This window comes from Carettochelys insculpta, chromosome 15, assembly GCF_033958435.1.
Source record: "Carettochelys insculpta isolate YL-2023 chromosome 15, ASM3395843v1, whole genome shotgun sequence".
Classification (NCBI taxonomy): domain Eukaryota; kingdom Metazoa; phylum Chordata; order Testudines; family Carettochelyidae; genus Carettochelys; species Carettochelys insculpta.
The window spans coordinates 6,017,208-6,039,419 of record NC_134151.1 but is presented as its reverse complement, the minus strand read 5'-3'; the positions used below and the strand labels follow the sequence as shown (position 1 = coordinate 6,039,419).

Genomic DNA, 22,212 nt, shown 5'->3' with positions numbered 1-22,212 from the left:
TGCATACTGTGCAACTGTGCTAGGCTTTTTGTTCTTTGTAAAATAGTCATTTATTCAGTTTGATTTATGAACTGTGCCAATCCCTTGTTCTAAGCACATAGGTACAATATTTTGCACAAAAGTACATATACGAAAAATTAATCTTCTCCAGTAAGAAAATCTCCCCTTACTCTATACACCAGGTTAATACTGCCTTATTCTGTCTCTTACAGGCAAAAGCTTATAAATACATATAAAGTTTCCAATGTGCCCCGAAGATGAACAATCTCTGGCACGTTTCTACTAATAGGAAAAGCAAATTCTAGAGTGGAAGGCACTGCTGCCAATCCTAGCAGTTCAAACCAATTTGCTGTTACTAGCTTACCTAGAGAAGGCATGAAGAGAAAGGCAATCTTTCAAGGTGACATCACTTGGATCACAGAATCATTGAATACTGGCACTGGAAGGGACCTCATGAGGTCATCGAGTCCAGTTCCCTGCCCTCTTGGTAGGACCAAGCACCATCTAGACCATCCCTGATAGGTGTCTGTCTAACCTACTCTTAAATAGCTCCGGTGAGGGAGATTCCACAACCTCCCTAGGTAACTTCTTCCAGTGTTTAACCACCCTGACAGTCAGGAAGTTTTGCCTAATGTCTAATCTAAACCTCCCTTGCTGCAGTTTAAGCCCATTGCTCCTTGTCCTGTCCTCAGAGGCCAAGGAGAACAATTCTTCTCCCTCCTCCTTGTAACTCTGTTTGAGGTTCTTGAAAACTGCTATCAGGTCCCCTCTGTCTTCTTTTTTAAACTAAATCAATTTAGTCTGTATTCATCTAAAACACTCATGAATTACATATAAAAACATTGTTAGGGAAATACAACCTAGGTGGAGCAACTATAATGTGAGTGCATAACTGGGTGGATTACTATTCACGGAGAGTAGTTATTAGTGATTCACAGTCCAGCTGGAAGGACACAGTAAATGGGGGACTGAAAATACAAAAAAGTGGTACTACTAAGTTGGAAAGAACCAGACGTTAGGTAGTTAATTGAGGACTGTGGGGACAAGATAAGGACTAAAAAAAAAAGCACATGTAGTTAATGTCAATCAAATAACATAACAAGAGCAAGTAAGTCTTTTACAACTACATTTGGAGGAAAAAGTAGGCACAATGAGGAGAGAACCAAGCCAAAATGGAGGAACTACCTACTTGGTAAAATCTTATTTTAATTAAAAAAAAAATAAACATGTATAAGTACTTAGGAAGAAATAAAAATGTTGTCAATATACCTGTTAAAAGAAAGGATGCAAATGAGTAGGAAAAATGAATAAATCACCAACAAGAGATTTCTCTGGGTTAACAGAATAATTAGTATCGGAGGGGTAGCCGTGTTACTCTGGATCTGTAACAGCAACGAAGGGTCCTGTGGCACCTTATAGACTAACAGAAAAGTTTTGAGCATGAGCTTTCATGAATCTGAATAAGTGAGTCTGTGCTCACGAAAGCTCATGCTCAAAACTTTTCTGTTAGTCTATAAGGTGCCACAGGACCCTTCATTGCTGTTACAGAATAATTAATAACGATCTTATTAAATCAGTGGCAGTTATTTAAAGTCCTGAAAAAAATTATGGTACAGGAAAAGTTTGAAAAAAAGCAACTGTGTTATTGCACTAATTATTTAAAAAAAAATCAGTCTGAGCATTTAGACCCCAGTAATACAATAGAATAAATATTGAGAGGAAATTATGTGAGATGTTTCTGTTCATATCTCTAAAAAGTGAGATTCATCTGAGTATAAATGCACCTTTGTACATCTTTGGGTTAAACACATCCAATTGCTGTACACAGTGCCCTACTTGAAAAGCTGGGAGTCTAAAAAAGACCAAGTCAATGTGTTCTATTTATAGACAGCAAATTGGAAGAGATTGCAATGGACTTAATAAAAACAATATGATTTGTACACTATATGAAGAGCATTGAATCACAAGTAAGGATATGGTAGTCCCTAGTAGCCCTATAGAGACCACACTGAGATTACCAAAACCAGATTCAGGAAAATGTTGATTAACCTGGAGCAAAATGAAGGAATAAAGGCTTGGAGAAACTGACAAAGAAACAATGGAAAAGAACCAAACAATGACTTTAAAAAAAAAAGCTGCGAAACCACTGCAAGAATTTGGAAGAATGTTAAGAATGTAGACAAAATTCTGCCCTGGAATACTCATGTGTCACTTGTTAGAGAATCTCTGCCCTCCCTTGGTTCTTGTCATGCAGACAGAAAGCAGAAGGCCGGAATCCAAAGAGCAGGCGATGAGATACCTCCTGGGGTTTACAAAGAAGCATAACCACAATTCTATATACAAGAAGAGCTTTTTCTTTTCCCTTCCTGCTCGTTAGCACACTTAACTAGACTTGTAGTGCCCACCCTTGGTACCACTCCTAACAGTATAGGGTCATATTCTTTGTTGGAGGATCTTGAGTCTGAAGGCATCAGTACACCTCTTTTGAACCCCATGTAGATGCAGGAAGGAGTGAGGTTGTGTCTTGGCTAAGGCCACTTTTTTTGTTTGGCTTTTAATGTTTCTTATACCATGCCCCTTCCAACTGGCTGCTTGACCTTGCTTTGGAGAAGTCATCTATTAAATTCCTGTCAGACCCAACAACACTTAGCTTTATTTTGTATCTTTTGTTGGTATACTTAAAAGTCCACCTAGATGTAGGTAGAAGCAACATACACAGCCTTTGTCCATTATTCATGTGTGCTGATGAAGGATATAAGCACAAACAATTATATTTGGAAAAAACCTCAATATTCTATGTCAGGCAAACATAGGCCTAAATACAATATTAACCTCATTAACACAGCTGTCCCTGACTGCCTGTCTTAATATGCACGGCGCCCCTATAGTGTATATCTTTAAAAAGAAAGAGGTGACTTTTATTAAGCTATGGGTAGAAATAACTATGAAAAATGGGAAGTAATTGAGAAAACTTCAAATGTAAATGTCAACTGGCTATCAGAAAAACAATCCCGAATTGTGAGATCTATTGGAGTGGGGAATAGTTACTCCCACAGAAAGCATTTGGAAGTTAAGTCATTTTGATCCTTCAAAGACTGGACTGGAGAAAGTGATTATGAAACAGCTTTGAAGTAACAAAGGGTAAACAAACATGTAGAGACAGGTTTTTTCTGTCTCTATTATATACATTGTGAGTCAGTGAAATGCCACTCATTGTCCCATCAGATTGACACTTTGTTGGTGCGTGGTGGGGTGAACTCAAGTGTTCAAGCCCTCACCAAAAGAGACCTTGATGATGTAGCTTATTAATATTAGGATATAACACAGTCTCTGGCTGGATTGTAGGGTGAGCAGTACTGTCTGTGATTTTTAGAAAGTATGCATTTGATAATTGCTAATTCTATTTCTTTACGGCCATCTTCCTGATAACTTTTTTTTTGGTTAAGTTTTGAAATCCTTCTAGAAAAGTATTTCTTAAACTATGTTCTGCAGAACACTGGTGTTCCATAAACAACTTGTAGGTGTGCTGCTAGTGTCTGACACTTTCTTGATACCATACACTGATGGGATATATTTTCTGTTATTAAAACCAGATACAGTGCTGCTTCTTCATTGCTACGATACATGATTAAATCATTTCATTTTGTTTTTGTTGTTGGGCTTGTTTTGGTCTGACAACGGTTTTTTGAAGAAAATTTTCCTAGGTGTTCTTCATAAATAATATTATTGTTTTGTGCTCTGTGATCTAAAAAGTTTAAGAAACACTGGTCTAGAAGAAAAGGATCATAAATGTCATAGAAATGTAGGGCTGAAATGGATGTAAGGAGGTAATCAAAGTGAGAAAGGAGGGTATGAAGAGGCTAGTGTGGAAGGTCGTACAGTCATCTGTGTAGATTTGAGGGAGAGAGACACCAATGTCGGAAGGACTCTGTTTTGGAAGATATGGATTCTTATTTTCCCTAACCTGAGTCCTAGAATTTTTTACAGAAGAAATAAGTTAGGATTAGTTGAGCAACACAAGGAATCTGGGCTACATGACCTCTTTAGGGCCCTTCTAGCCCTACAATTTTCTGATTTCTTATTTTGGTCACACTTGGCCAAACCTTCAATATGGCCATGCAAATGGCCCAATCAAAGAATACTAATGAGGCACTGAATTGAATATTCGGCGCCTCATTAGCATTAGGATGCTTCCAGCCGCAGCGCTTTCAAAGCTCCACTTTCAAACGCACACGGCTCAGCGCGGCTACATGGGGGTCCTTTTCAAAAGGACCCCACACATTTTGAAATCCCCTTATTCCCCTCAGCTGAGAGGAATAAGGGGATTTCAAAATGTGCCCCTTTTCCAAAGGGGCATGTTAATGAGCGGGTTTGAAAGATGCTCATGCGGTGCTGCTATGAATATGCAGCACCTCATTAGCATAATAGCAGCCACAGCCATTCGAAAGTGCGGCTTTTGAATCGCATGCCGCTCATGGAGATGGGGACCTTCCAAAAGGACCCCCCCAGTTTTAAAAAGCCCCTTCTTCCTATCTGGTGTTAGGAAGAAGGGGCTTTTGAAAACTGGGGGGTCCTTTCAGAAGGTCCCCGTCTCCACGGGCGGTGCGCAATTCAAAAGCCTCACTTTCGTATCACTGCGGCTGCCATTATGCTAATGAGGCACTGCATATTCATAGCAGTGCCTCATTAGCATCTTTTGAACCCACTCATTAACATGCCCCTTCCGAAAGGAAAGGGACTTGTGTAGACCCAGCCTTAGTGTATGGAGAGAAGGAAGTGGTTCTGTACAGCAAAAGTCTGCTTGACTTTCAATAGGAAAACATCTGTCCTGTGGGACCAAAGGTTGTGAACTGGAGAGAATCCATCCACACAGGACCAGCTGACATGGATGAACAATACTCTGATAGTCTCATTAAATGAAGCTGGCAGGTTTATCAAAATATAGCATGTCACCACTGAAATACTGTGTTTACCAAGTATTCATTGTTATGGGAATATCTTTAATAGCTGGTGTGCTAGTTAGTTCACTGTTGTGTTCATATAAAATATAGCAACATAACAAAAAATAAGTATTTTAAATCCCATGCCTTTTGCTTTGGTTGTTTAAAGTAAACATATGTCTGCAAATCAAATTTTGCATAAGTAAAGTCTGCCAACTTTTTGCATTTAATTGTTGGTTGTTGTTTTTAGAATGTGAATACCAGCTATGCCTTTAGGGAATGGATTTTCTGGCAATGGAAAAACCAGTGATACTGTGAATATGTAATTTTACAAATGGCATCAGCCTTCCAAAAGGTGAATCGACCTGGCAATTACTTTCCAATGAGCTTGCTTTAAATCTTTCTGAAGTAATTTATAGCTGTTCCAAGGGGTTGTGAAAACTACCATCCTGACTTCATAGCAGTTTTCACTTCTTTAGCAAAGGTATACATGGCAACACAAGATGTGAAAGAGCAGGGAATTGGATCCAGTGAGTCTGAGTCTAATTTCTGTTGCCAATAAAGTGATAATTCCTTTGACATTGTGTTAATTTTTCCCTTTTAATATTTGTTTTATTTTCTTGGCAATCAAAATGAAATTGGTAAATTATAGTAAGTGTAGCATTTTTTAGTATTAGTTTTGAGGAAGATTAGTTTTAGATTTAGTTTTTATAATTTTATGGTACATTGCTAGTTCTCCATCATATTACAAAAAATAATTCAGTGATACAGTAATTGTGTTTATACATCCTTTTATAGCTTAGGATGCACATTCTCTAATTCATCCATATTCAAATAATGCTCAAAAAAGCACAGGCTGTACTGTAAATTGGCTACAACTCATAATTCTGTGACCTTAACAGCCTTTAGGAACATCATCAATTTCAAAAGACCCTAGAATTATTGCACACACTGTCTCTCTCTCTCTCTTCAACATCTATGCCATCCACTTTTATTCAGGTTCCTTGTGCAAACTGAATATCCAACTTAAGTTATGTCTACACTAGGCAAGGTTAGTCCACCACAGATACGCAATTCTAGCCACAGCGATTGTATAGCTAAAATCAAAGTATAGGCACTCAGCTTACTTGGCTGTCTGTATAGTGGAAGGTCAATGGGAGAGTTTCTCCCTGGACCTCCCTTGCATCTCACAAAGAGTACAGGGGTTGACTGTGACCCCAGAGAGGTCGATTTCACATGCCTGTAGAAGAGCAGGTCAGTCTTCTGGGGTAGTGTAGACCTACCCTTAGTACTTTCCTCCTCCCATTTGTAAACCTGCACAGAGGACAACAAACACATCACTTTGATCTAATGGAACGCAGCATGGCTTTATTGAAACCAATAGAGATTTGCCAAGTCATACTGCCGGAGTCCTTGTCCCATTATGTTGCTAACAATTTAGATAATGATTTTGTGGCTTTGGAATTGCTACAGTCATGTAGAAGAAAGGTTAAATAAGACAATTTATCAAATAAATGGAAAAATAAGGTTACTGAGTGTGTAAAATATGTGGCTCTACTTTCACATTTTTCATTCTGCTCATCTAACTAAAATTTATGGAGCTCGGGGTTGTTTTTTTTTTGTTGTTTTTTAAATTCTTTTAATCTGAACCCACACTTTAGATCATTTAGTTGACCCAGTAATTGTGGAAAGGCAATAACAAGCAAAGAGAAGGTTGCTACCCATTTCCCTCTTGATTGCAGTACATTGAAAAATTCATAGTAAGACAATGAGAATGCACTGAGGAACATGTTGTTCTTTCTGTCTCCCCTCAGTTTGTGGGCTGTCTTCATTAAACAAAATGATGTGCAGACATGAGTATTTTTAATTGTTTATCCAGCAGCCATGTCCTTTGTGGTCTGTGCAATTGTTATGGATGGAAATAGTTTCTGAGTGCATCATAAGACGTTGGTAAACTGAGCAGAAACTCTAGTAGCAGGGGTGATTTAAACTTATTTTTGTCCTGTCAACTTTGCAATCCCATCCATTGGCATACATTGATTTGTCTGATGCCCTGTAAGTTTCCAAGACCTCCCCCATTTAAATAGAAAAATGACGTCAAAGAACACAATCTTCAGTAAGTTGATTCCTACCCAGGAAAATTCAAAGCACTCTGCTAGACCTCAGAAGGACAAATCTACCCTCCTACAGTCTACAGCCTATCTTTGTCAACCTGCATATCTCCCAAAGAGACACTTTACACAATTACTGGAAAGCTAAAAACTTGGGTTAATAGATTTTCAGACCAGAGGGGACAGTTATGGTCACCTACTCTGACATGCATAACACAAACTAAGAAAACTTAAACAGTAATTTCTGCATCATTTTAATATCTTCTGGGTTAGAACATGTATTTTAGAAAGACGTTCGGGTTTAATTTAATGTCTTTAAGGGTGGGAGAATGTACCGCATCCCTGGATGAGTTGTTATAATCGTTAATTATGCCCACTGTTATAAAAATATGCCTTGTTTTGTATCATAGGCCTGACCTATACTAGGAAATTAGGTCAATATAACCAGCATTTTAAAAGGGCCATGTGTATGTTACTGGGTGGGGCTATATTCTGATTGCATTTAAATGAAATTAGATCATGAACATTCGCACCTAGACACCTCAGTTCAAATAATTTTTAGTAGCTCAGAATAGCTATGTCTACACGTGAATGCTACATCGAAATAGCTTATTTTGATGGATAACATCTACACGTCCTCCAGGGCTGGTGCCGTCGACGTTCAACGTCAACGTTGGGCAGCACTACATCGAAGTAGGCGCTGCAGGGGAGCGTCTACACACCAAAGCAGCCAACGTTGAAATAAGGGTGCCAGGAACAGCTGCAGACAGGGTCACAGGGCGGACTCAACAGCAAGCCACTCCCTTAAAGGGCCCCTCCCAGACACACTTGCACTAAACAGCACAAGATCCACAGAGCCGACAACTGGTTGCAGACCCTGTGCATGCAGCATGGATCCCCAGTTGCCGCAGCAGCAGCAGCCAGAAGCCCTGGGCTAAGGGCTGCTGCACACGGTGACCATAGAGCCCCGCAGGGGCTGGAGAGAGCATCTCTCAACCCCTCAGCTGATGGCCGCCATGGCAGACCCTGCTATTTCGATGTTGCAGGACGCGGATCGGCTACACGTGCCCTACTTCGACGTTCAGCGTCGAAGTAGGGCGCTATTCCCATCTCCTCATGAGGATAGCGACTTCGACGTCTCGCTGCCTTATGTTGATTTCAACTTCGAAATAGCGCTCGCCACGTGTAGACGTGGCGGGCGCTATTTCGAAGTTGGCGCGGCTACTTCGAAGTAGCCAGCACGTGTAGATGAGGCTAATGAGTTAAAGCACAAAATTACCATACGTCATTAGATAACGCTCTATACCAGAAGTTTTCCAAAGCTGTTACAAAATTCCAAGGATATTTTACCTGTGGTAGTATGATACCTCCAGCATATGTCCCCAGATTTAAATCCACCGTGATAATGCAATTTTTCCGAAACACATTATAGCTGTTTATAAAGTAGCTCATCCTGGTCCCTTGTCTGATCTAGTGGTCTATAGCCCACTCCTACTGACACCCCATCTTGTGATTTGTGCATTGATCCATAAGTATTCCAGGTTCTGTCCTTTTTGTCGCTCTAAAGCAGGCTCTGGAGAACCAAGGTGGAAGAAGCAAATTCCATAGGTGAGAGGCCCAGATAGAAAATACCTGCAGCTCTCATTTAAATCAAAGAGTCTGAATTCAGACACTACATGCAACAGGAGCACAGTCACTGAGTAAGACATGCCAGATCTGGGCTATGCAGGAAATACTATTTTTTAAAAGATCAAGTTTAATTTGCCAAACTTTCATTGGGCAAAAATAGAGTCAGATTCTTTGACATGCTTATCATCCAGCCCACTTTTACATCTAGATATTACAGTGATTGACACTCTTTTATAAATACCTCAAATTCAATCAAACCAATAGGAGATTCTAGTGGGAGTGTTTACCCTGAGAGGGCACAGAATGATGTGCGGAAGATGAGCAATACTGAAGGAGATAAGTTCCGAGAGAGTGAGCTTAGTGGGGGATGGGGGACACCGACTGAGCAATGCTTAATCTTAAATACTGTCTTTGTGCTGCAAAGCTTATTAAAATAATGGAACTTGGGTCCGGGGGGACACAACCAGCTATGACAGGTACAAGTTGGCCAATTGTACAGGGCAGGAGAGAACTTGGAAACGTTTGGGCAGATTGAAAGGGGGAAGTTGTTAATTTATTTCAGGGCAAATTATCCTTTTTCTCATGAAAAATGACGTTCAGCCTAATGGTGAGTCTCTCTAGTTTGGATCCCTTCATGACTGATACTACTTCTTTCTCTTTCCCATTTATCTTCTCCTTTCCACTCTAAAACCTTTTTCTCCACCACACTGTTTCTTTTTCTCTCTCCTTCTCTGCTGTTTCACCCTTTCGTCGTAGGACTGCTTCCCCACCCCTCCTGTTTTCAAAGACACCTGTCTGTCTTCTCATCTCACAGCCTGTCATTTTCACTTGCTTCTCCAGTGCCCTTTTCTTCTAACAGTTTCTCTTTCTTCCAGACTCTCGTCTTCAGGGGTGTCTCTTCATTCTTCTCCTTTTCAGGACTCCATGATTGCTCTGCTAATGGTTCCAACTCCTCTCTCTCCCACACCATTTCCACTTCTGCAGACCATTGCTCTCTGTTCACAGCCTCTCATCTAGATCACTAATCAAATATGCTGTTTCTCAGTTCAACTAACCTTATTACTGGTTCCCTTTGCCTTTATTCCATTTCAGTCATTTAGTATCCTTTAGACAAGGTGTTTCCCTCTGCTGTAGTGTTGCAACTATCCGAAGCTGAGTGCTAAAAATCCCCATTAAGCAAATTTTGCAATTATGTTCAGAGGTATTTATCTTAATTAACCGCACAATCCCACAACATGAGTATCACAATTGGAAGAATAGTGGTGACCAGCTTGAAATTTCTTTGGCGAAAGATACATTGTGGGGGTGGTATTGGTGTGCTGGGGAGAAGTACTTAGCTTTTAATTATACATATTGTGTCATGACACAGACGTGATATAATTGTCAGTCTTCAGGTTGGGGTTGATCCATGCAGTGTGAATACTCAGTTAATTGGAGAAAGAGGAAAACACAGAAAGTTCCTACCAACATTAATGCGTTATGGTGTATATAGTACATAAATACAGTGTGAGTTGGTAGATGCTGATACAGATACCCTCCCTCTCAGGAATGTCCTCTGTTTTGAAAGTTCAGATAAAGTAACCCTACTTCATGGCTTACTTACTTCCCCTAAAAGGCCATATAGGCATAAGACCAAATTCCTCTTGGATGTAGCTCTATTGGACGTAACCTGAATTACACCTGGGATTAATGTGGTCCTCAACACTTCACGTTCTTTTGATAATGTACAAAAAAGAGAGAAAGTTTCCTTCTATTTCCACCCAATGTAACATACATTTGTATAATATATGTAAGCACCTCTTCTGTCACTTACCACTCATCCTTGCATGCTCTTCTTTAAGACTAGCACCCTAGAAAGATTATTTCTGTCAGGGTGTTTTAACATGTAACTGCCACCATTCTTTAGTGGACCTCTGATAAGCTACTTGTCCTCTTCTTCATGTCAGTAGCAGGACACTACTACATATTTACTGTTTGGGTATTACTCTACTCCTTGGTTTTAATTTTGCTTTTAGTGAATTGAAACCAATTGTACAGAGAAACGTCATTAGGTTTTTTTCCTATTTTGTTTTTAAAGTTCATCAATATTCCAGTTATTTGATCTGTCCATCACTTTAATATAGCAAAGATAGGAACCAAAGTAAAATTTCTGTGTCTTTTCTTTAGATAAAATTGAAGATGAGTTAGAAATGACCACAGTGTGCTATCGGCCAGAAGGATTGGAGCAGCTTGAAGCACAAACCAATTTCACAAAGAGGGAACTTCAAGTGCTTTACAGAGGATTTAAAAATGTAAGAACCAAAGCATTGCAATGAATTGGCTTGAGTGTATGTCTCCACCGTCCTTGTGCTGCGCAGGATCCAAATTCAATGAACATAGCTGGCTTGCCCTATCTCCCAAATATTAACAATTTCCTTAGCTGCACCTGTAGGTTGAAATTACCACACACTCTTTTTTCTGATTTTTTTTTTAATTTTTCAGATCGATCACAAAGTTTTCTAGAAGTAGTTGGTTCTTGATTATTAAAAACCATGCTCTATTGGTTAGTTGCTACATATGCTTGAATGCCATATCCGAACACATTACAGTATTAAATATTTAAGTAGTATCAAAAATTTCTCTTGTATAGGTCAAATAGAGGGAGTGGGAGATGTCAGGCAACTCCCCCATCCTCTGCTGTGTCAAACACCTTTCTGTCTCATTACAGATACCATGTTCAGTGTTAAGAGATTGCACATGTGGTCTTGATAACATGTGATCTTGATAATCCCTTTCAACAAGTGTTAACTGGAGGAAAACTCTGGAGTGTTCTCAGACAGTAAAAACAAGATGTGCAGGTCTACGAAAAATTATCTTTTAAATTCAAATGAATACTCTGAACTGTTTTTTCTTTTTGTTTTAAATATTCCAACCAACTCCGTGAAGAAAACTTTGTCTACACCCAGATCCCAGCTATCTACAGAGCTCATGCACCCCTTCAATTGCAGCGAGAGAAGTTTAGATTGGACAGTAGGAAAAATTTCCTAGCTGTCAGAGTGGTTAATTATCGGAATAAATTGCTAAGGATGATTGTAGAATCTCCATCACTGGAGACATTTAAGAACAGGTTGGATAAATATCTAACAGTGATACGATAGATGGTACTTCATCCTGCCAGGAGGGCAGAGAACTGGACTTGATGACCTCTTGAGGTCCCTTCCAGGTCTAGTATTCCATGGTTCATATGATTTAGCACTATTTGCACCACTTACATTTGTCTCAAAACTGTCAGAGGTGAGATCTACTAGTGCAAATCAGAAATGTACCGTTTTAAAACTATAATGTTGATAGGTCAAATTACACCAGTGGCTGGAATTGTAGCAGATCCCCAGAAGCCTTAAACCAGAAATGTATTCATCTCTTGGCCGTCATATTTCATACTAAGTTTCCACATATGAATGGCTAATAAATAGTAAATGCTGTTAGCACATTACATACAAGAGTAGTTTGTTTCATAGACACTTATAAGCATGCCAGCAGGAGGTATTGCAGATGGTTATAAGCCATGGTTGGTATGAAGCCATTTGGACTTCTAACAAATATTCAATCATTTGAACACAACTATTGTTTGCTTTCATATAAAAGATGATTGCTCACACACTCTGCCCCATTCCTGTTCTCTCTGCCCTTCCTTCCCCACATACGTGCCCACAAAGTCCCATGTTGTCTCTACGATTTTGATTCCAAAAGCAATCGGATTCACTTATAGTGAAGTACATCAGATGTCTCTTCCAAACAGATTTGTTCCTTACAATACACAGTAAATTTTACTCTGCACTGATCATATGTTTTCATTAATGTTTCTCAACTCCTTTCACAGTGTTTTACCATATATTTGCCCTACACAGAGAGTAAATGTCTTTTGTATGTAATTGATTTCCTGCTTTTCTACCTGTACATGATTAATTACCTTCTTAACATGTTGATTTGATGGGACAGGGTTGGGTTGAATTATTGGGGTTTCTTTTTTGTTTAAGTGAGTTCACAAAGAACACATTGTATCCCTTCATAAATTTCGCATGCAGCATATACACCTTGGGCCAAATGCTGTGGTAACTTGCATCCAGCCCATTGTAATTGATTTGAGTGGAACATCTGGCTCAGTGTCAGTAATATCTACTAACTGGCCTGGCCTGTGGAAAGTCTACATTTTACAAGCCCTGGCTGCTGGCCCTGGAAGCTCTGTGCACCTAAGCCCAGTCTTGTGCATCAGTTATACTCAGTTCAAAGTAGTACAAATTACTGATCAATATTGCCCAAAAGAGCCACAGTAGTATGAATTTGTTGTTTCATATACAGCAGTTTATATATATTCATATGCACAATAAGATGGGAATTATTTATTATGCCTATATGCATCATTCTTACAGCAAAATGGCTGACCAAGTATTTTATGAGCAACAGTTGGTTAATAAGAGAGTGAAACCATCCTGTATGGTTAATGTTCTCAGTCAGTTCAAATCACAGTGTTCTATTGTCATGTGTTGCAAAGAGCTGCAGGAGAGCCACAAAAGAGGCACTTGCACCTTGCAAACCTCAGTCTGAGTATCACTGTTTAGATACTTGCTATCCAAGAGGAGTCAAGAGCTGCTCCACTGCCACCAAGGGTTTGTGGAATCAGACTCTTAAGCTGCCTAGCTTTTTGAAGAAGAACCTAACCCTCCCCTACAAGCACAGAACATTTCTTGTGGGTGGCATCCTCTGTCCACAGCCCACTTGCCAGACTGTATTCCCACTTATGAATTCTGCTCCACTCAAGTGAATTACCCCGAGCAGCACGATGCTCACTGAGTAAGGGATGCCTCATCACAGCACTTCAGAGGATGCGGCTCACTTCCACCACGCACTCCCCTGAGCTGGACAGAACATATAGGGTGGGTGCGGCCCAAACAACACCAGTTCCTGCCCATTTGCTGCACGAGGCGCAGGGAAAAGATCAGTGTTCCCTCCAATTTTTTTATCTATGGGTGGAATAAATCTTATGTGTGCTAGGGGATGTGTGGACATGCACCAAATACATGCTGCCCACATGCTCTGCTAATCAGCTGGGCGCCACCTGAATCTCTTTTCGGTAGCCACCCAGGCACTCATCTTACAGGCAACACTGGAGACGAATGGGACTCTACCATAGACCCAAATTCTGAGTGACAAGATGTAAGGAAAGCCCTTATTTCCCTACTCAGCTGAGTAAGCCAAGAATGAAGCTTTGCCTTCAATTTATCTGTCATTTTTTCCCCATTAATGTATGTTTTACTTAATTCTAAATCAATTACAAAGCACTTTTCCCTGGGCTGTCACAGCTGACCCGGATTTGTTGTAAACCTCTATGGTCCCTGATATACCTTGTTATTTTGGCTGAAAAACCCCCTTTTGTTCAACTTTTCCGAATCTGACTGTTCCTCAGTGTGAGCGAGTGATTCAGGCACATGCACAGTAAAATAGACAGGTGCTGCAAATTTCAGCACAGCAGCTCTTTCAACGCATCTGATTCTTGGCCCCTGCCACTCCTATGTTTAGAGATTGATTGTGCTGTTGTTTTTGTAACAGGGAGAAGCAAACCACTCTGGGCAAGAATAATGGTTTGCAAGTCTGTATAATCAATAACATAGACTATTTTCTAAGTTCAGCATCACTGTTAATTCACATTGCTACCATCATCTTGTACTGCTCCAGACTGCTGGGACAAAGCAATATTAATGCTGTGCTTTTCTTGTGCTAAGCAGTCGGGGTGCATGAAGTTTTAATATGTGCATTTCAGTCACAACAAAAGGACGGCTTTAGAGTTTTGCAATAAATCATCATTACGATGGGATGGGAAATTGTACACAGCAGGCAGAGTGCCTCAGCTGTTCCCCAGTTTCCTATAGCTTTCAGCCATCTGGTTTTTGTGGTGGTGTTACAATGCCATCTGGAGAGTCGAATCCCATGTGACTAGATGGTCACTTTTCCATATATTGCTTATGCTTATTCCCTTTTCTTGGCTGACTGTAGGAGGCCTGCTTAATTTCCATGATGGTACTGAGTAGTTATGACGATGCACATGGTACAAGTGCATAAAATGGGCCTGATAACGTGCTACGTCCAATTTAAACTAGGTGAAATAAATGAGAGTGGAGAACTATCAGTGAGTCAGTTCTGACCCTCACTGAGACCTGGCTTGGTTCTGAGTCCAGATTAGAACATCCTGGAGGCTGCTCTAATCTGAACCTGAAGAGCTGAGACAGCGTTTGAGGGAAGGAGTGGAACTGGGTGCAGGGTGAGGTCACAGTTGGGGTTGAGCACCCCCTTAGGGAGAGGAGAATTTAGTACCTATGGCTGTGACATTTTGGACATGTCTACACTGCAGTTAGACAGCCAGGGCTGGCCTATGCTCGCCAACATAGGCTTGCAGGGCATGCAGTAACGGCTATTTAATTGCAGTGTAGGCTTCCAGGCTTGGGTTGAAGCCTTAGTCCTAGGACCCTGCCAGATAGGAGGTCCTAGAGTTTAGGCTGCAGCCCAGACCCAAAGTCTGCATTGTAATAAAACAGCCCTGCAGTCCCAACCTATGTCAGGACCAGCCAGAGGTTTTTAATTGCACATCCGCTCTGAGTACCTCTCCCAGACCTGTAGAGAAGCTCTGTGTAGCTCAAAAGCTTGTCTGTTTCACCAACAGACATTGATCCAATAAAAGATATTACCTCACCCACCTTGTCTTTCTCATGTTCAGAGTAGTCTGTTTACAACCTGCCACTTAGCCAGCCTTAAAAGTGTGTATAAACTAGGGGAAAGATTAAACTGTAGGCCACTGATGTGGCTCAGTTGTGTTGAATTTACTTCTGAGTCTGTAACGGGAATCAGCAGCCTGCATAAAGGGAAACATAGGGCTCCAAGTAGTAGGAGCTCCTTGAAGGGAAACAAAGTCCTTCAGGAATGCTTTTGAAGTCTTATTTCTTTGGAGGTTTGTTGTATGAATCTAAAATAGCTTGGCCTTTTAAATCTACTGATTGTGAGGGTTCCATGTAGTTAGGGAAACCAGTTGGTAATTCCAAACAATATTTCCTTGAATGTCGAATGGGCCAAAAACAAAATTACAGAATCCTCATTCATAAAACCAATCCTGTTCCAAATTGTTCTAGTCTTCCATTCAGTGTGAATGACAGTGCAGTTGCAGTAGTATTGGTTAATAGATCTGATTTGAGGTCAAAGTAATGCTTCACTGTCCACTGAAGAATATTGATGTTGAAGACTGAAACTAACATCTGGTGTCCCAGCAAAACATAATGCTTGCAATAATCCCTAGAAGCCAAGGGAAAGGCCACAAAATCTGAGATTTTACAAATTCTACCCAAAATTGCAAAGCTGTACTGAAAGATACAATGCAAATACAATATGTATCTATTGTTCTCACGTTTGGAAAACTGAGATGTATTCCAAGTATTTTCCAGGTGAAGCGTAGGTTTCTTAGCTCTCCAATGGTATGTATCTATTCACAGTGCACACTTCCTTTTAAAAATGCCGAGGGTATTTTTGTCTTTTTATCCACTCTAAGCACTTGCTAGTCATCATTTAACATCAGTTGACTGTCCTTGAAAGTGATTGGTCAGGTAAGTTCTTATTCAAACAGCAAGAAAGAGTAGTGACTGCTCTAACAGTTCTCCTCATGTTCTCTGTAGTGGTTTAACATTTCAAAAGCAGGAAGAGATGCTAGATTTGCACACCATGCCCTATGGTATTATTTATGTTCAGTAGCTAGTGGGCTTCTGCAAAATGTGCATTTAGTTTCAGTACCTTAATGAAAAGCCACTAGAGGTTAATTCTCTCATTCCTCTATCGAGTCAGGCAACTCCTGAGATTATATCAGAACAGGGCAGAAATAAAAGAGGTGGTGTTCTGATAAAAATTAAGTGATTGGGTAAGATTTTGTCTTAAAAATTGCAGCATTAAGTCCTACAAACAGTATTGTGACGCCTTACTAGACTGAAAAGAACTGTGCATTAATACTGCTAAGAAACTGTCCAAAGGATCATACAGTCAAAGGTGTATAACCTCTGGAAGGCCTTTGTACCAGCTGCAGGACCACAGCTGATGACATCACACCAGGCTTTGAGCACTGAAGCTCCCAAATCTGGCTCAGCTCCACAAATCTGTGAATCTCTTGGGCTGCCCTCTGCGTGGCACCAGTGTGCACTGCTTTGTGTGTCAATGGACAGCTGTGTACTGGAGCGTTTTTATAGCTTGCTGCAGGCCCTGAGGCAAGGTCCTGGAAGGGGCAGGGCCAAGGGCAGTTAACCTTTAGTGCCACCAGTACTGTGGTGCAACCCACCTCACTAGCTCTCGGAGCCACATGGAGCAGCACTCTGGCAACAGTTCAAAGTCCTAGGGCTTCAGCTGCTGTCACAGTAGTGGTGGCTGGGAGCTCTGGGCCTGAGTGCAACTGTCCCCCTTTGTCCTCCTACCATCAGCAGGCCTGGGTCCCAGAGACATGTCTGAACAGCCTGCAGTGCCACTTTTGAACAGGAGGCAGGTCAGATCTCTGAGACTGAACTTTGCACAAAGTCAAACCATTTCATGCTCAGGATTTGCACTAGGGTGATCAGATGCCCCAGTTTTGTAGGGACAGCCCCATTATTTGGGTTGTTTTTTCCTTATGTAAGTGCCTGTTAGACCCCTTCACCCTGTCCTGATTTTTCACACTTGCTAGCTGGCCACCATATTTGGCATTGACCACCCATATATGGAATGTCTGTATCCACCTCAAATCTGTGTGTGAATGGGTCCGAGCTTCTGACCCTACAGCAATATATGTGGTACATGGATTTGATGGATCCTGAGCTTTGTCTCTGTGGAAAGATGCTTCTATACCCATAAGTAAGACACTCATATCCAAGGGGTTCATCAAAGAAAGTCCAGTTTGCTGTAACAGTTTGAGCTCTGCTTGCAGAGGAGCTCATCAGCATTCGCTGTGGTACTTGAACCTCACATACAGTAGGGCTCCTGATGACCAGCTCCAAGAGTCCAGACCTTGATCTTCTGCTGTGAGCTAGTCAATACCACTGTGGAGGTGGTGTCTTGCAGATCTTGAAGGGTGTGTCAGAAGGGATATGACTTCTCCACATGCAAAGCAGCATCTTTGGCATAGTCTTGGTCAGTGAATGCTGCTCGGACTACCCTAGAAGGATGGAGTGGCAAGTCCTAATATCCAGTTGAGAGTCAGCACAATAGTGAGAGGACACAACTAAATCCTTGCTGCACAGCACAGGTTCTGTAGAAATGTGGCACAATTCGTGAACCCCGATGTAGTCTCACACCAGTAGCAAAGTGAACACCATGCACCAGATTTAACAGAACATCTGGAGTACCCATTCCTTTCAGTCTGAGCCAAAGTGCTGAAAACATGCTCAAGTAGGTAAACTGCCGCTGCCCACTGTGGAATTTAAACTGAGCATGGGGCATACCTGCTTTGTTTCACAAGAGCTCCGTCTTTTGAGTCAGCTTGGTTAAATCATACTGAAGCACTAATGAGGTCTCTTGAGCATTATTTGGCTGTCCTAAACAAAACTATGATCAATTAAGTACAAATGAATTGGAACTAGCATATGCATCTCAGAAAACTGCAACTGGGAGATCAGTGGCAGTCGTGCCTTTCTGAAGCATTCCTCAAGGTTTGAGTCAAAGCCGCACACAGCGTCCAGATGGAGCATCAGAAGCAAAAATAATCCTGTGGAAATTCAGAAAGTGTACTCATGTATGCAGTCCAGAACTGCTGTCACAGCAGGAGCTGCTTCACGCAGCAGTGTTGACAAAGTAAACACCAAGAGCTGTGGTTTCTAGCTATGGATTGGTCTTTTCAGTCTTTCACAGTGACACTTCAGTCACAGACAGGGCTAGTGGTAGGATGGGGCTTTTTTCAAGCAGGTCTTGTTAATTTGTCATGGAAAAGGAAGAGGTTAAAGGACTCTTCACAGAAGCACTTAAAATTATGAAAGATTGAGGGACAACTGATCAGTACCTACATTTTTAAGCTGTCTTAAAATGGTATTTGCTCAAGGAGATGCTGCATGAAAATAATGGCAGGCAAATTTTTGACTAAAACATGAGGATAAATCTATAATGTATTGAGCCTGCAGAGCTCAGTGCTGTTTGTGGCATAGTCACACATCCATTGGTATGCTCAGCCCCCTACCCCAAAAAACCTGGCACTTACACATACTGTGGCTTAGTCATCTCTCTACCTGATTTAAGGCCCAGTGGCAAAGCTTTTAGAACGTCTGCATTTGAAGGTGAATCTGGAAAACTCAGGTCATGGAGTTCCTTTTTAAGTATGAACTATACTTGCATTGTCCATTCATGTTAGATCTAAACACATGGTTATCCCTAATTAAAATACACAGCAAGTCCCAAAGACTGTATGGCATTATTAGATAATAATTTTGGACTGCTCTTGCAGAATACCATGGTAACTAGTAGAAGGGGTGGGTTAACAACATATTAAAAAGTTCAAGGTTGTTATGGTAGACTGCAGTAGAAGCTTAATTCTCTAAGGTGCTGAACTCACTGTTTCAGGGTATTCAACACCTGAAAGGAGGAGATCTCTTGCTGAGTTTGAGGGTTGAGTTTTGTGGGCCTCGTGGTAGAGTGTAGAGAGGACAAATGTCAGGACATGGAGACACAATGAAATATTAATTCAAGGTCATTGGAAGGCTGGTTTCTTTTTTATTTCATTTAAATCTCTCTACAATTACTGACATCCAGACAGTGGATAGGCTAGATTTAGAGTTCTTCCTGTATAGGAGGAAGATGGTCTCAGACTGGGAGCTTGTCAGTAGACAAGGAGTGTGAGCTTGTGTATGATTTGTCTCTGTCCACTGACAACATTCAATACAAATCTCCTCCTTTCTCCCCTTTGACAATATCTACATGGTAAGGTGATTTGAGATGGTTGAGATGGTTAGTTCAGTCCACTTGTTCAGATGCCCTCTTCTCTTTGGTTTATACATGCACACTGTCAGCTGACAACATCAGCAAATGAGAGCACTTAAAATTCTTCTTTTTGTGTGTTTTCTGTCCTTCACATTCTGTGCATTGAGGAAGAATGTTACCTGAAAGAACTTCCTGTTCTTTAAAGACAGCTAAAGAATTCAAAGTAAATCATGGACCTGAATATCCCTTCCAACTTTTTGTGATTCCAATTAAAAAGGATTTGATCCTACGTCTCTAATTATTACCCAGTCCTAATTTGGCATGAGTGTATCATTTCAAAGTTGGTTGAGTTGCCAAAATTGTGGGCTGGAACATGAATCAAAGAACCTTTGAAATATCTGGGAACTTTGAATCGCCGAATCATCTTGCAAAATGCCACTGAATCACACTGAATACTTAAGCAGTAATTTAATTGGCTAAAAATGCAATACATTTCACTTCAAAATGCAAAGAGTTGCTGACTCCATTGCCCGTTAACATGAATAGTGCTATACTTGAATTCTCGAGCATTTTATTGGGCCACAAGCTGAGTGAGCTTTTTTTAAACAAGCTTCTTTAAAAGGGTCAGACTGTAATGGCCAGAAGTAGGCTTTGAAATTCACCATCCATTATATTGAAAAGGGAAGATCTTTCTGCAGAGGAGACGGAATAGCAGTGCATTGACTTAAAGGAGGCTACGAAATAGGAGTGAAAGGTGTCTTTAAACCCAAAAAAGCTGGAAACTTTCCTTTTATTTTCTGCATAGTTTTTCTTTAAGAGGGCACCCAGAAGCCCTGCAGCCTATAAATTATCTCAAAACTTAGTCCAGGTTTGCAAGTTTGTCTCAAGTTGGAGTATGTATCCAATCCCAGAACCATGCTTAGAGTTTTTCATGCTTAAAGTTTCAGTGACCAGTGCTGAGATGCTGTAGTGAAAAGGTAATATTATTGGGACATAGCTCAGTAGTACTGAGTAGGTAGGCCAAATATTTCTTTCTACAATTCAGTTGTTGTAAAACCTGGGAACCCCCATAAATTTCCGGCTTAGGTCAGTCCATGGAGCACTGTGACCCATATTAGAAAACAACAACCTGAAGTAGAAGTTAGAGGAGCTGTGACCTGAAGGCAAACTAGAAGTCAGAACCACTTGTTTTTCATCTGGCAATATCACTGTGGGTGAGACCCCACAGTAGTCAATAGAAAGATTCTTAATGAAGTAGCCTTAGGAGAATATTACTTAACCTTCCTGGGGCTAATAGTAGTTACTATTTATAAGTATTTAATAGCACTTACTATCAACCCTTGTGAGACTGAGATTGTTTACCATCAGGGTTCCATTGAAGGTTAATGAGTTAATGTTTCAGTAGGATAGTGCAGATGAAGAGTATGGAATATTCCTTGGTAAAGGAAGACCTTATGTTGCAAAAGGCAGGAGTCAACTTTCCAGGTTTTCCTTAAAAAATGGGGATTGAACTGTGGATTTTGGTGGTTTGTGGGTTTTTTTATTTGTTGGGATTTTTGGGGGGGAGGGGTGTTATATATTGTGACCCAAGCTTATGATAACTAGACAATTCTAGTCTTAAATCTGTTAATTTCTTCAGCTGCTCATACCATGCATGCAGTAGGCTACAGAGACAGGAATGTAATTGCTCTTTGGGCATGTCACATTTTGCAAATGAATCTTTACAGTTTTTTTTTCTTGGTTTTTCGTACAGGAATGTCCTAGTGGGGTTGTTAATGAAGAGACATTCAAACAGATCTATGCACAGTTTTTTCCACATGGAGGTGAGCAGAGTGCTTTGTTTCTGTCAGACTTATTGGAAAGTGTCTCAACGTTCATCATTGCCAGCTAACAGAAAAACTTTCAGCTAGCACATACTACAGCTTTGAATTGATGTTTAAGGTTTGCTGAGTTTTTTAATATAAAAGTACAAATGAGTAAGAAAATACGTATAGACCTTCTAGAATACCTGTTGCACAGAAATGCCTGCGCTAGAGCTCATTATGAAGGCTCAACCCTCATCACATTTTTAAGATGTACACTGGTCCAGTGGTGAGACCATTTGACTGGGAGACAGGACACCTGAGTTTCTTTGTTGCTCTGCCTTGCAGCTGCTGTATCACCTAGGGAATCAGAAGTCCTGTTTTCGACCAGACCACCCAGTTGAAAAGGGATGCTGGCAACTTTTAGTGTAGCCACTAAAAGTTGGGCCAGTTGTGCTACAGAGCAGAGGCCGCCTATTCCTTACTAATCCTGGTTCACCACACTGTGCTCTGGAAGTGGCCAGCTGGTCCACCTCCACACACTGCCCTCACCACCCTGAGCACCAGCTCCATACACCCATTGGCCATTTTCTGGTTAACAGGAGCTGAGAGGGCAGTGATTGTGGGTGGGAACACAGAACATGATGCACGTGGAGCCTCCTGCGCCGCCCCACCCCACCACCTAGGAGCTGGGCCTGCTGCCTGTTTCCAGGGCACAGCACAGTGCCCCAGCACAGGTAAACAGCCTGCCTTAGAGTGCTGACTGGGTGTCAGCCAAGGTAAACCTGA

At 41.0% G+C, this 22,212-nt stretch overlaps 1 protein-coding gene across 1 annotated transcript in view; it reads left to right on the top strand.

Moving 5' to 3' along the window:
• The window catches only part of KCNIP1 (potassium voltage-gated channel interacting protein 1), a 485,674-nt gene that overhangs the window by 447,145 nt on the left and 16,317 nt on the right, over positions 1 to 22,212 (top strand). Inside the window, exons 2-3 of the mRNA XM_075009498.1 lie at positions 10,847 to 10,971; positions 21,375 to 21,444. Of these exons, the coding sequence (XP_074865599.1) occupies positions 10,847 to 10,971; positions 21,375 to 21,444 (195 nt within the window). The remainder of the gene's footprint in view (positions 1 to 10,846; positions 10,972 to 21,374; positions 21,445 to 22,212) is intronic.